Here is a 14,098-nt window from a genome sequence, read left to right as displayed (position 1 = left end):
ACGTCACAACGTAACTGGGTGATTATAAAGATGCTCTACAGGTGTCTCCGAAGGTGTTTGTTGAGTTGGCATAGATCAAGATTAGGATTTGTCACTCCGTGTATCGGAGATGTATCTCTGGGCCCTCTCGGTAATGCACATCACTATAAGCCTTGCAAGCAATGTGACTAATGACTTAGTTGTGGGATGATGCATTACGGAATGAGTAAAGAGACATGCCGGTAACGAGATTGAACTAGGTATGATGATACCGACGATCGAATCTGGGGCAAGTAACATACCGATGACAAAGAGAATGACGTATGTTGTTATGCGGTTTGACTGATAAAGTTCTTCGTAGAATATGTAGGAGCCAATATGAGCATCCAGGTTCCGCTATTGGTTATTGACCGGAGATGTGTCTCGGTCATGTCTACATAGTTCTCGAACCCGTAGGGTCCGCACGCTTACGTTCGATGACGATTTGTATTATGAGTTGTGTGTTTTCATGACCGAAGTTTGTTCGGAGTCGCGGATGAGATCACGGACATGACGAGGAGTCTCAAAATGGTTGGGAGGTAAAGATCCATATATTGTAAGGTAGTATTCGGACTTCGGAATGGTTCCGAGTGATTCGGGTATTTTTTTTTCGGAGTACCGAGGGGTTACCGGAACCCCCCGGGGAAGTATTGGGCCAACATGGGCCTAAGGGAGAGAGAGGGAAGCCCGCGGGGGGTGGCCGCGCCCCCCCCCCTCCTTGGGAGTCCGAATAGGACAAGGAGGAGGGGGCGGCGCCCCCCTTCCCTTTCCCTCTCCCTCTCCTTCCTGTTCCCTCCGGTGGAAGAAAGGAAAATGTGGGGGGGGGGGGGCGAATCCTACTTGGACTAGGAGTCCGAGTAGGACTCCCCCCATGGCGCGCCCCTCCTGGCCGCCGGCCTCTCTCCCCCCTCCTTTATATACGTGGCCAGGGGGCATCCCAAAGACACAACATTTGTTTCTTAGCCGTGTGCGGTGCCCCCTCCACAGTTTACTCCTCCGGTCATAGCATCGTAGTGCTTAGGCAAAGCCCTGCGCGGAGCACATCAACATCACCGTCGCCATGCCTTCGTGCTGACGAAACTCTCCCTCGACCCTCTACTGGATCAAGAGTTCGAGGGACGTCATCGAGCTAAACGTGTGTTGAACACGGAGGTGCCATACGTTCGGTACTTGGATCGGTTGGATCATGAAGACGTTCGACTACATCAACCGTGTTAACCTAACGCTTCCGCTTTCGGTCTACGAGGGTACGTGGACACACTCTCCCCGTCTCGTTGCTATGCATATCCTAGATAGATCTTGCGTGATCGTAGGAATTTTTTTGAAATTGCATGCTACGTTCCCCAATAACAAATTGTTCATACTTAGGCATTACAACCATATTGGACTCGAAAACGAAATTGTGGCCATCTATGCATAAGAGAGAGTCGCTGACATAACATTTATTTATCATAGGGACATGTTGCATGCTCTTCATCCACATAGTATTTCCTAAAGTAAACCTCGGATCGACCATACCAACACCATGAATAAATGAATGACATGTTTCCCATCAGAACGAATGTAGTCCTTGCGACCTGATGAGAAGTAAACATTGAGAAATCAACACACACATGTATAGTATCACCTGTGTCAATTCACCAACCAGGAGAATGACATACGGAAAGAACGGTAGGAAGTTTAGCATATCTGACATCTTTCATCTGAATATCACCAATAAAAGCATTAGCAGTCTTGCCGTTGTTTTAAGGCTAACGCATGTCATAGCGGTTCTCGCAATCGGGAGACCATTGTCCTTCCTTAACATAGACATGTCATTTCATTTCTTCTTAAAGGTCTCCTTGTTTTCCGCATAAAAGATCTCCTTGTTCTTCTTGAAGTTGGCAGACTTGAGGCATTGCTCTTGCCTTCAAATTTTCCTTTACCCTAATAGTTGTTCTTGTTCTTGAATTTGTGGGATTGAAAATACTTCTTGTCTACCAAGTTGGCACTAGAGCTCGCCTCATGGAAGCGAGCATGTCTGTCTCCCTCTCCTTCTCTTCCAAATCAAGAGTGCCAATGATATTAACAACAGAAAATCATGTCTCTTGGTTTTAGAGAAGTGACAAAAAATCACCACATAGGAGGAAGCTTGGCAATGGTGCGTTTATCAATAAACTCGTCTGGCAACTCACAGTTAAAGTGCTCAAGTGACTTACCGAGTGATTGTATCTCATGAGCCTGCTCAACCACAGAGAGGTCATCTTTTAGTCACGATTCATTCCATGACATATAATTCGCTACCTGCGTCTGAGAGACCCCAATTTTGGCCTTGAGCGCATTCCACATGTCTTTGCTGACCACAATGGTCATGAAGGGATCAACAATCTTGACGCCAAGAACACTCAAAACAACAAATCGGAAGAGAATGTATGTAAAGCTTGCTCATGTTCAAGAGTAACAGGCCCCACTGGCTTGCCCTTGGAGGCATGAAAACAATTTATGGTGCTAAGCCAAAGAACTACCCTTGCATGGCACCTCTTGTAATTCACACCCTCAATCACAGGAGCCTTGAGAGTCGCAGGAAAATAAGTTGGAGAAAATTGCCTACATGCATCAGGTTTTTGGTTTGATGAATATTTGAGCAATTTTCCATTAAGCTTAATCCAAAAAATCGGTAGATAAAACTTGATATTCATAATAGAGATGATAATATAATCAAATAACAAAGTGATCAAACTGGTCATGCAATCGAGAACATAAAGGAAAAACATCATATTCATATCGACTGCTACTGTTAATATTTCAAACATGATCCCTAACAAGGGGCGGGAACACATATGGTGCGGTGGAAGAAGAGTTAGGCACATTAGTCGCCATGTCGCTGAATGGATCGGCGGCGGCTGGGAAGTAGTCGTCGCTGGGGGAGAAGTCATGTGTAGGCACGATGGAGAAGAATCCAACAATCACGCAAGAGCGCTCCCTAAAAACCTGATAGCCCATCTCCCGCACAGGACCATGGGAAGCGAGATTTTGGAGGCCAATTGTCTCACTTCGCGGTGCACACCAAGAAGTTAGATGGGAAAGTTGTAAACGAAACAAAGCTCTGGAACGAGGCAAAATGCATAGGAGCCGAGGTGAAAACGTCTACGAAAGAGAAGCAGGCTCTAATAGACAGGAAATGAAACTGAAGGGACTAACGAGGAGACAAGCAACCCAATAATTGTTAGTGCAAAATATGTTTCGACTTCCATTTTCCTACATGACAAAAAGAAACTAATGCGTACACGTGGCATAGGCCCTAGCTCCGCTCGATCACGATACACGACACGCGTGCGATGCATGGCGGTTGGCGGAGGAGGAGCATGTTTGTGTCATCTTCTCAAGCTCTTACTAGTATGTGAGTTGACCAACCTTATATGTCGGTCCAACACATCCTCCACAATCAGGATAGAACTAAACTTTCCACACACCCTTGTCATGTATGAATAGGACATATGGGCCTCTGGATTTTTCTAGGAATTACGGGAAATATTAAATAGGCTAAAGCTCAATAATTACAGCAATAGTGCCACGTTAATTGTCCATATAGACATATTTGTTAGACCACTAAACAATCTTTTCTATCAGATAGAATGAATGTGGGGCTCCTCTATTGTGTATCACGGTAGAAGAAATGGTTGAGAAATCATCTTGCTCTGTTTGCACCGCTTCTTCACCGCGACACCACGTCCAGTCAAGCTTCGTCGCAACCCGTATCATGATGTGTTTCACATTCCCACTTTCAGATACTTTTAGTACTTTTTTTGACGCATCAATGACGGGCTTACTCCTGCCTGAACCATATATTACCAAAACATTGTAACCATTACAAAGAAGAGATCATAGTTGCATTGTTGGGGCCTCCATGCCCCGTAGCAGGGACCATTTTTGCAACGGCTTGACCAGAGCACAAGGTCGGCAGCAGTAGAACGAGGGATGATGTGGATTCCTTGGGTTTCATTCCGAAAAACCTTGATGTTTCTGTTTTTTCCAAATATTCAAGAGGATCCCAAAATAACCGAGGATCTGATTTTATTTGTCAGTGCTCACAAACGAAAGACACTCCAAAAAAAACATTGCTTCCTCAGATACTTGCGCCTTCCGCAGCGAGCAGGAGAGTATTGGCCATCTTCTGTTCCACTGCCAATCGCTCAAACCCCTTGGGACCAGCTGGATAGTCTACATGATACCTTTAGTACTGTAGAACGGATTTTCTTATTCTTACTATTTAGTCTCATGTAACTTCTACTCCATCCGTGACGTTTTTGAAAGTTAAAACAGCTTGCAAAAACATCTGATATTATAGGACGGAGGGAGTATGTCATTAGATTTTTATGCCAGTAAAAAAATTTCATGCTAATGTCACTTAGATGAAATTTAGATGAAATTTAGTTCATTCTAGCTAACCACCACCCTAGAAGCCTTTTCTAGCATAGCTCTGCACTCCAAATGCATGTCTTTGTTCGAAAAACAAGGGTAACCATGAAACAAATTTAGTTCATTCTAGCTAACCACCACCCTAGAAGCCTTTTCTAGCATAGCTCTGCACTCCAAATGCATGTCTTTGTTCGAAAAACAAGGGTAACCATGAAACGCTTCAGGGAAGGGAACGAGATCCTCTAACATTATGAAGGGATGGTAGGGAAGCTACAGTACCCTGACATCCCTTCTTCACATCCATATGATTAAGCCTAAACTGACTTAAATTAATTTGCAAATTACAAATCTACTGTATACATTTACAAAAATTACATACAAACAAAATTATGATGCAATAAAATTAATTTCGGATTTTATTTTTTATGAACAGTAATTGCGCACATTATCTTCGCTACAGTGCCGGTGACATCCCTTCTTCCTTTTGCACTGGAATTGCACTGTAGCTTCATGACATCCCTTCATAATGTTAGAGAATCCATTTCCGGTACGAAGGGAGAGGAGGGATATTGCCTAAGAGTTTTGTGGGCCACACAAACCTCAAGGAAACCCGAGTCGAATTTCCTCCTCCGTTGGGTCGACGGACGGTTGCCCTGCTCACATCCTTCCTACATCCATGCGCAACCATGGAAACCCTCCTGCCACCTTGGTTTATTTAAGCGCAGGAGGTGGCATGCAAAAACCGGTGAGTTTCTTTGCCCTCCTCTCTGCATTCACCCCTAGATCATTCAGCCTCCGCCGAGCCAGAACACACACCGGAGGTAGAGGGGAAACGCGCAACAGCCATGGCCTCGCTCCGCATCCTTTCAGTGATCGCCGTGGTCGCCATCTTTGCCCTCGCCGGCACCGCCGTCGCCAATGACCTCCCCGACTACATTGTTCAGGGACGGGTCTACTGCGACACGTGCCGTGCCGGGTTCGAGACAAATGTCACCGAGTACATCAAGGGTAAGCAAGGCATCTCTGACCCATATTATTACTACACATCTCTGAACCTGTGAACAGCTGAAACAGGACATGCTGCACTCAGTGGTACTTTGTTGATGGACTGCAGGTGCCAAGGTGAGGCTGGAGTGCAAGCGCTTCGGCACTGAGAAAGTTGAGCGCTCGATCGACGGTGTAACCGACGAGACTGGCACTTACAAAATCGAGCTCAAGGACAGCCATCCGGAGGATATCTGCGAGATGGTTCTTGTCCAGAGCCCCCTCGCAAACTGCAACGAGATCCAGGATCTCAGGGACCGCGCCGAGATAGTCCTCAGCAGGAACGTTGGCATCAGCGACAACATCCGCATGGCCAACCCACTCGGCTACCTCAAGGACAAGCCGCTGCCCGTCTGCCCTGACCTGCTCAAAACGTTCAACCCTACCACTGATGATGATCACTGAGCAGGCAGACCGCCAACATGGTACCACTGGAGAGGCTGCTGCACCACAACAATAAATCTGTTATCTGGCATGCAAATAGCATGGTTGTATCAGCAGAGTACAGCATCAATGCATAGCTGTATCTAATGCTACTTACAGCCTTGTGATGTACCAGATCTTGCCATCGATTCTTCTTCTGCAAGCTGTAACAAATCTTTTCAACAAAAGTCACCATCCATCTAACCTGATAGGAACAATGCCATTTCATTTCTTTCTAAATTACCAACTTCAGAAATCGCTCATGTTAGATAACGCCTTGGGTGTAATTTACACCCATGGCACTGTGTTTCTATTACATCACATAAGAGGAAGTATGAACTATTTCTATGGGGCTTATATGGCAAAGAGGATGGGAAGCTCTTGACTCTTCCCTACCACGGTTTCAGATCTCCAACAGGTCCGGCAGTCCAGTTGAGATGCTTTTCGCCGGGTGGCAAGTATACACCCTCTGGGTGTGGGAGCTTACGAGCAAGGCCATTCAAGATCTGGTGGAATGCATCTCGTGGTTGGGCTGGCTGTGGGAACAACATGGCCTGCTTCATTGATGGATTTGCGAGCAATCTTTGCTTTCTTAGAATATCCTCGATGGGCATTGATGTCAGGATTGTGTCCAACTTTGGGACATCCTTCTCCTCCACAAAAATACCAATTTCTTCCCATGGGATAGCATCAGCAAATGGCAGCACAATATCGTCAGCTATGATGACTGGAATGCAGCCAAAGACCACAGCCTCAACCAACCTAGGGCTCCATGGTGCCCAGCCCAATGGGCACAGGCAGAAGACAGCACGCTGCATGTCTTCGTAGTAAGTCGCAGGGTGATCGGTGGAAATGTCAAACAGAGGATTGTTCTTGAAGTTCTCCCACAGGGAAGCTCGCGCACCTCTGTACAACAACACCACTGAAGTGAGTAAATAAATGGAACCAAACCATGAGGAAGAGTTCAGATTGGCCAAATTTTAGAAGCATTGGTACCTTGCATAGTAACCACCCTCAGGGTCATTTCCGGTGTCATAGAACAGACCCCTAAAGTAAACGAAGATTGACCGTTGTGTGTCCGGGGGAATAAGGTGAGCCTGCATTTTCTGAGGAGGAGCAAAGGGTGGAATGATGATAGACCCCTCCTTCAGGCAAACATGATTCTCTTGTCCAAACGTTTGCACCAATGTAGCACGTCGCAGCAATGGGAGAATGCCACGTTCAATAGCTTTTTCTTCCTGCAAATACCAGCATAACTATTACACAGAGAACTTTTGAGCAAAACGCAAAATAAAGGAAGATATATTCCTAATTACTACTCCCTCCGTCCGAAAATACTTGTCCGAGGAATGGATGTATCTAGATGTATTTTAGTTCTAGATACATCCATTCGTATCCATTTTACGACAAGTATTTCCAGACGGAGGGAGTACCTTTGTAAACAAATATAAGACGACCTTTGCAGACGTCTTATATTTGCTTACAGAGGGAGTATGACCTACTGACCTCCTTTAGTTACAAGTTGTACTAGAAGAAATAACAAAATCAGGCATAAGGAAACCCTTGGTGAACATGTGAGTCCGAGGGACTAGTGAATTCACCTGATAATGGAAGCAAGCTCCAAAATCATGTGGGACAACAAAGAAGTGATCTGCGCCATCAGTTCGGTTCCAAAAGGGCCATTTATTCGAAATATACTGGATCGAACTCCTCATCACCCGTGGTGACTTGAATGGCAAGGGAAGACCAGCAGGAGTTAGGTCACATGTAGTATAAACTGGTGTGTAGAACCAGTCAGCCTCTTTGGGTTTGAGTGTCCGCACAGCACTTGAGAGCAAGAAACGATGCATGAATATTTCCGCAGCAAACATGTGATTGAGGCACCGGGGATCCTTGGTGACCATCTTCTTGTTATACTTTCTTGGCAAGTCATATATGAAAACCTTTAACTTTCCCACAGGATTGTCTTCTAGCACATCACCAGCACTTCCTACAAGTTAAATAATCGCAAATTCAGCAAACAGATGAGCGAATTATCTGAACAAAATTTGAAGTAATTAGGTTGTGCAACAGCAAAGCATACGACTATCTCTATCAAAAATTGTGAGATTATATCAAGTTTATTTAAACTACTCTACTTGAGAATGGTAAACTGAACCTTTGTGATTATAATTGATCAATTCTATTTCAACCAAATATATTTGTGTACAGCCGCATAAACATAATCTTGGCAACAATATCCAACACGAAAGGCAGAAAAAAAAAGGCGTATCAACTGAACGGAGGAACTGAACCAGAACCAATCTGGACTCAGCGGCCCTCAAAGATGACCTAGTCCACAACTCAAAAAACAGTATAGAACCAATCATCTCCACAGATCAGAACCAAATAAACAATCATACTAACTCGCAGTTTAAAGCGTGCCAACAGGTGGAACAGGAGCGAAGAAATCCTAGTTTCTGAAAACATCAAACTTTTGAGAAGGAAGAAACAAAAAAGGAAGAGATTTGGAGATATGGCCGGACCTGAGATGCGCTCGCTGTGCTGCTGAACGGCGTGGTCGGCCTCGCCGGACTCCGTAGCGGCCGCGGCGGCCGGCGGCGTCAGGACGGACGAGAGGGCCACTGCCGCCAGGAGCAGGGCCACGGGGAGCCACACCGCCTTCGATCCCATCGTGGACGGCGCCGCCCTGCCGGGTCTCCGGCACCCAGAGCCGTGTTTAATTAACTATGAGATTGGATTTGGGAATTCGATAAAGGGAGCAGATTGGGTAGCAGAGCGAAGCAAGGAAGGAGGAGGTCAAGAAGATTTTGTTAGGACAAATGGAGATTGGAGAGAGGAGAGAGAATGGCTCGACTCTTCCCAGATAAAACGTCTGCAGTAAGCGTACAAAACCACTTTCCTTGACCAGTTATGAAGTAAAAGATGGGGCTCAATTAGAGGTAATAATCACTGTGTTATCTGATCTCCGAAAAAATCACTGTTGTCTGTTTGGTTGAAAATCATTGTTGTTATTAATGCTGGCTTCACTTTTTTTTAGGAAATCATGATGGCTTACTTATCTAGTGCCATATAAGAAGAGGGCCCAAAAGCACTGGCACTGGATAATAAGGGTAGTCATAATACTCCATCATAAGAGCAATTTCTGAAGAAAGAAAATAAAGATTGTATGGTATCTTGTTTAAAACTTCAACAGTTTCTATGAACTAATTTGTGCGCAAACAAATAAAGATTATGTGCCAACTCAAAAGAAAAAAAGGGATACAAATGACAAGCTGAATTTAATTGTGAGCTTGAATCCAGGGCGACGTTCGCGTCACTGCCTAGACGCATAACACATCGTGAGCAATCCATCGATCCAACATGTAGTGCATCCAGCTGGCCCCGTCTAGTGAATTGTCGGATCAAGTGGGGCATCACGCTAGAGGCTCTCAGTCTCTCAGACGCTATGCCAATATATATTTCTCGTTAAATTTTGAAGGTTAATATATATATATATATATATATATATATATATATATATATGTGTGTGTGTGTGTGTGTGTGTGTGTGTGTGTGTGTGACAAATTTTATCTACAAGCAGTGGTAGTTACCACCTAGTTGTTTAGCCTCCACGTGTCTCTCACCGTAGTATTAGTAATCAGCCCGTTATATAGATCTGGGTTAACTAACGGGTGCTGCAGAATCTGATAGACAACAACCTGTCTATTTTTCAAATAAAATAATCTGGCAAGTCATCGGTTGGTTCAACTCCCTCCTCAATTCCTGGCTACGTACAACTAAGTAATTATCCTTCAGATAGGCACATGAAATGTGACGCTGTTTTTTTGTTATTAGGTGTAGGCAAAAAGAAAAATAGTCTATGTACGTCATTTTCATTTGAAATAGGTACTCCAGTATAGAGTATATAGTGTGAACGTTACAACTTTTTAGATTTTATAAAAAATAATACAAATATATTGCTTTTTCGAACCGCATGGAGCATTATCCTGTATAGTTGGAGTATGGGGTATTAACATATAATTATTGTAGTATGAAGTATGGAGTGTTACAATAAAATTGGAGTATGAAGTATGGAGTATTAGCATTAAACTGGAGTAAGGAGTATAAGCATATCAAGAAAATATTTTGGCATACAACTCCGTGCTCGTCAAAAAGTAATGTTCAGTATGTAAGTACATAGTGTTCTTTTTAGTATGGAGAAAGCGTCCATACTCTTTGTTGTAATATGGAGTATATTTACAATTTTTAGTAAGGAGTTTGTGTGTTCTTTTAATCGGAAGTATATGATTTTTTTGTTTTGAAAAAGAAACATTCATACATACTTCTCTTTGAAACTAAATATTGATTGTGCATTTATGAACATACTATGAAGCGGTGGCTTGAACATTTCTTTTAGACTTGTGGGAGTATGTAGAATATGTGTTATCAAGAGTAGTATGGAGTATATATGAAATCTGTAGTATGGAGTATATATGGAAAATGTAGTATGGAGTATTAAGAAAGTAGTATGGAGTATATGGTATTTCGCGAAAAATGGAGTATCCGATAGAAGTATTTCATAACGAATATAGTATGAAGTATCTCCTACAAGAAAGACTACATACTCCAAATACAGAAATAACCTGTAGATATTTACAGATAGTGAAGGAGGGTATTTGTTCTGTTCTCTCCACATGACCAGGTAGAATATATTTTGAACAAAAATGTGTGCATTTGTAGTGCAGAATGAATATCTATGTACATATCCTGCACGCAGTTGCATATACTAGCCAAAAGAATTTGAACAGGCAGATTCATTGACTGGTGGTGATGCATGCATTAGCATGCACGTATACAGACATATAACTCCATAATCGGCTTGATATATATACACATCGGAGTATGGAGTATATAGTACATGCAAATCTTTGACGGGTGCTGAAGCCGGAGGAGTCGTCGGTCGGCCGTGTGCAGTCGTTTCATCGTTGTTGCCACCGCCCACGATATTAGAAGAGTCACCCGTCAGCCGTCGGCGGTTGTTCGTCATCATGAGGCCGCCAAGTGGAATGTGCTAAGTTTATCTTCGTCGCCGTCACCGCCGTCGGAGCAGTCACCCATGGGATATCGTACGTAGTCGTCGTCATGCCGGGGCTGAAGCAGTCAAACGATTGGACATATGCACCTGTACATGACATCGCCGCCGCCGCTGCGGTGGGCACTTGCATGCAACAGGGCAAAAGATACATCAACGATCATCCTACAGAACGTACAGATTATTAGATAAGCACTACCAATGGAATTAGGAACACGAAGCAATCAGTTTGCATGATGCATCCGCGGAAATCACAAAACCATGCGTGGATGCATACCTCCTTTTCCATGAATTACTGTTCCTGATTGATTCAGATTTGTCTCATGAAGCTTCTGATTCCGTGAAACAAGGAGAGAGAGCGAGGATATATAGCGATGAATGGGGATAGCGCCCCAAAAATAGGAAGATAGCTGACGCCCAACAAATCGGAAGGTATCGGGTGGAACTTTGTTTTGCCCATACCCGTTAGGAATTGCACGAATCTAATGCAATCGGACGGCTTATAAGATAGAGGTAACTACCACTAGATGATAGAATCTATTTTTCCTATATATATATATATATATATATATATATATATATATATATATATATATATATATATACTCAGGATGCAGAATAAGTTATTCTTCTTCTGATGTAATCTTACGATCATTTCATAATTAAATTACATTTTGAATTCAAATAGTTATATTTCTATTGATTCACTATGTAAACTTTGGCATAAGAATAGATCAACAGGCAAGTGGCCCGTGAATTACATACAAAGTCAAGCACGAGGAATAACTTTGACATTAGGTTGTACAGGAGAGTCAGGTTTCGATCCTATGGAACTTGTGGGTTATGGGCCCACCATGTGGGTTGAAAGTAGGAAGGGTGGTGACATCTTGCACGGTCATGATAGCAAGGCATGTTAGAGGGTAGCTGGTCAGTTATGTTGACTGCATCGTTGGTACCAAGGGCGAGGGACGAAGAGAACTATTTTCCTGCTCGTTGAACGAGGCGGACCAATAGGCAAAGTTCTCGTCCATCGGCGGCTACCGGAATGTCATCAACAATAGTAACAGGGTCTTACAGACAGAGCAGTACAACAAGGTGCTTACATAAGCAGGAGAATAATACTGCTTAGATTATATAGACCTCAAGAAAGGTTAAACCAACCAACGGAAAGGAAAATAAGATTATCAGATTAAACAGAACAATGGAAAGGAAAATGTGTTTAAACACATATATCAGGGGGTATATCCTTCCCAAGGGCAAGCAACGCATGATATTCATGACGGGATATAACATAGAAAACCCCTTTAGGAAAGGGAAGAGAAATTTTCATGACATTACCCATACAACGGTGTTTGGATAATTGATCAAGAAGCATTTAGCATTGGGCTTTAAATGTTCTTGTTGAAAATCGGAGTACCACAGACATGCTTCGAGATAGCATTGACATGGTCTTCAAGCAAAAATCGGATTTTGGATACACAAAGGATCCATCAGGATAAACTCATTAAACAGGCATTCAGTTTCCTCATGGAAAAATGATTAACCTTGTTACAAAGGAAACTATAACACTAGGTCCTCTGGTCCGGTGTGCTAGGCATGACATCACCTTACCGGGGCATATAGGGACCAATGTTATAACTCTTGAAAATATGTTCCAACCATCATATCTGACTGAGATTCACATCTGATTGGTGTCAAGATACCTTAGACTCGGGATGCCTGAGAAGAAAAGGTGCAACACAATTGACGAGTTGACATTGTAAGATTTTAAGGAAATGAACTATGGAAGCGAGTTCCGAAACAAGAGTTCATCATTTAACCAAGGAGAGGACGATGAGGTGGCTGATGGACTCAGTGACAATTCCTCAAGATTTCCAAAAGGATGGATTTCCACAATTATATGAACAAGGGGATAACATTTGTCAGTTCAAATGATATAATGTTGTATGCTTTAGGAAAACATACACCATCAATCATTAGTTGAAAGGTGTGCCCGAAGTATGACCTTAGGCAGCAAGCTCAATGTTAGAGTGACGATTCAATAACCAACAGTCTAAGGACGAACTGTCAATCGTTAACTTCAAAGCAATAGGGTTGCTAGAAGTACAGAACTCAAACAACATCGGTAGCATATTGGTATCCTGGTTAAAAACAACATGGGAACCAAGGAAGAATGGTGATGGTGAGAAGTATCATCATACCGAGAATTTCTAAGAGGTGGAGCAATTCTCGCGACCTTCTTGTCACAAAAGATGGTAATACTCCAAGGTAGGACATACGACAAGTTGGATTACCAGGAACTCAAGGTATAACACAAAACAAGAACAAGTTTTGTGTTGGAGGGAATGCAAGAATGTTGTGGATGATAATTCAAATCATCGGGGTCAAAGGATGCTATTTCACATCATGAAATTGATTGATATCCTGGAAGAGCTCAAAATGTTGATGATGATCACGACACCTTTGTCGAGAGGTTTCATGAAGATATAATTGCTCATCGTCAACATCAAGCAAGAGGAAGGATGGAGCGAAAAGTTATTGAAACCACGGATATAACACAATCTCGGAATCAAGCTTGATGTTCAAGGCAACATGATATGACGAGGAAAGTCGACGTAAGCTTAGCCCATCGTCAAAAAAAAATTGTGCTCTGGGAATAAAGAGCAGGTAGCACAGTTAAAATTTAGCACGATAATGATATAGCCGGCCAGGCTAGGAGTGACTTGAAGGATTAATAAACTCATAAGCAACAAAGATTACTTAGAGTTATTGAACCGTAGTGCAGACTCGGTGCACATATTGGTGTTCTCGGTTGACGACAACCCAGAACCTAGGAAAATTGGAATCAGTGAGAAATAACAGTTGACGAAGAACCCATAAAAAGTTATGCAGTTCCATGATATTTTCGAGATACCAGAGTGTAATACTCGATGGTAGATCAGAGTAAAGGTTGGACAGGTGCAAAGATCTGCAGAAGACAAGTACTTCAACTTGTCCGAGAAATGGTATTTAAAGGAGAACATGGCCGGAACAACGATTGCAAAATGCCAGATCTTAGATATAAGATAAACTTATACCAAGGAAATATTTATTTGAAGAGAAGCTTTAATGATACGATCTACATTGTTTCCATGGGCATGA

General features: G+C 43.0%; 2 protein-coding genes and 1 long non-coding RNA gene across 3 annotated transcripts; 1 reads left to right on the top strand and 2 right to left on the bottom strand.

Annotated features, from left to right (window-relative positions):
• Positions 1 to 4,886: 4,886 nt before the first annotated feature.
• On the top strand, positions 4,887 to 6,087 carry LOC119355023 (pollen-specific protein C13-like). The gene is made up of 2 exons (XM_037621797.1): positions 4,887 to 5,424; positions 5,531 to 6,087. Exons 1-2 carry the CDS (start codon positions 5,262 to 5,264, stop codon positions 5,863 to 5,865), a joined length of 498 nt encoding a protein of 165 aa, XP_037477694.1. The 5' UTR covers positions 4,887 to 5,261; the 3' UTR covers positions 5,866 to 6,087.
• Positions 6,088 to 6,094: 7 nt separating this feature from the next.
• LOC119355021 (probable glucuronosyltransferase Os04g0398600) lies at positions 6,095 to 8,735 on the bottom strand. Its single transcript, XM_037621796.1, has 4 exons — positions 8,409 to 8,735; positions 7,485 to 7,873; positions 6,880 to 7,121; positions 6,095 to 6,789 (listed from the first exon to the last, which is right to left on the bottom strand). The coding sequence occupies exons 1-4, from the start codon at positions 8,554 to 8,556 to the stop codon at positions 6,276 to 6,278; spliced, it is 1,293 nt and encodes a 430-aa protein (XP_037477693.1). The 5' UTR covers positions 8,557 to 8,735; the 3' UTR covers positions 6,095 to 6,275.
• A 1,926-nt stretch (positions 8,736 to 10,661) lies between these two features.
• On the bottom strand, positions 10,662 to 11,308 carry LOC119359493. The gene is made up of 2 exons (XR_005172562.1): positions 11,235 to 11,308; positions 10,662 to 11,122 (listed from the first exon to the last, which is right to left on the bottom strand). It is a non-coding gene; the product is annotated as an uncharacterized LOC119359493 (long non-coding RNA).
• Between the last annotated feature and the right edge of the window lie 2,790 nt (positions 11,309 to 14,098).

This window comes from Triticum dicoccoides, chromosome 2A (genome assembly GCF_002162155.2).
Source record: "Triticum dicoccoides isolate Atlit2015 ecotype Zavitan chromosome 2A, WEW_v2.0, whole genome shotgun sequence".
Taxonomy (NCBI): Eukaryota; Viridiplantae; Streptophyta; class Magnoliopsida; order Poales; family Poaceae; genus Triticum; species Triticum dicoccoides.
The sequence above is the reverse complement of the archived record's forward strand: the minus strand, read 5'-3'. Positions and strand labels throughout refer to the sequence as shown.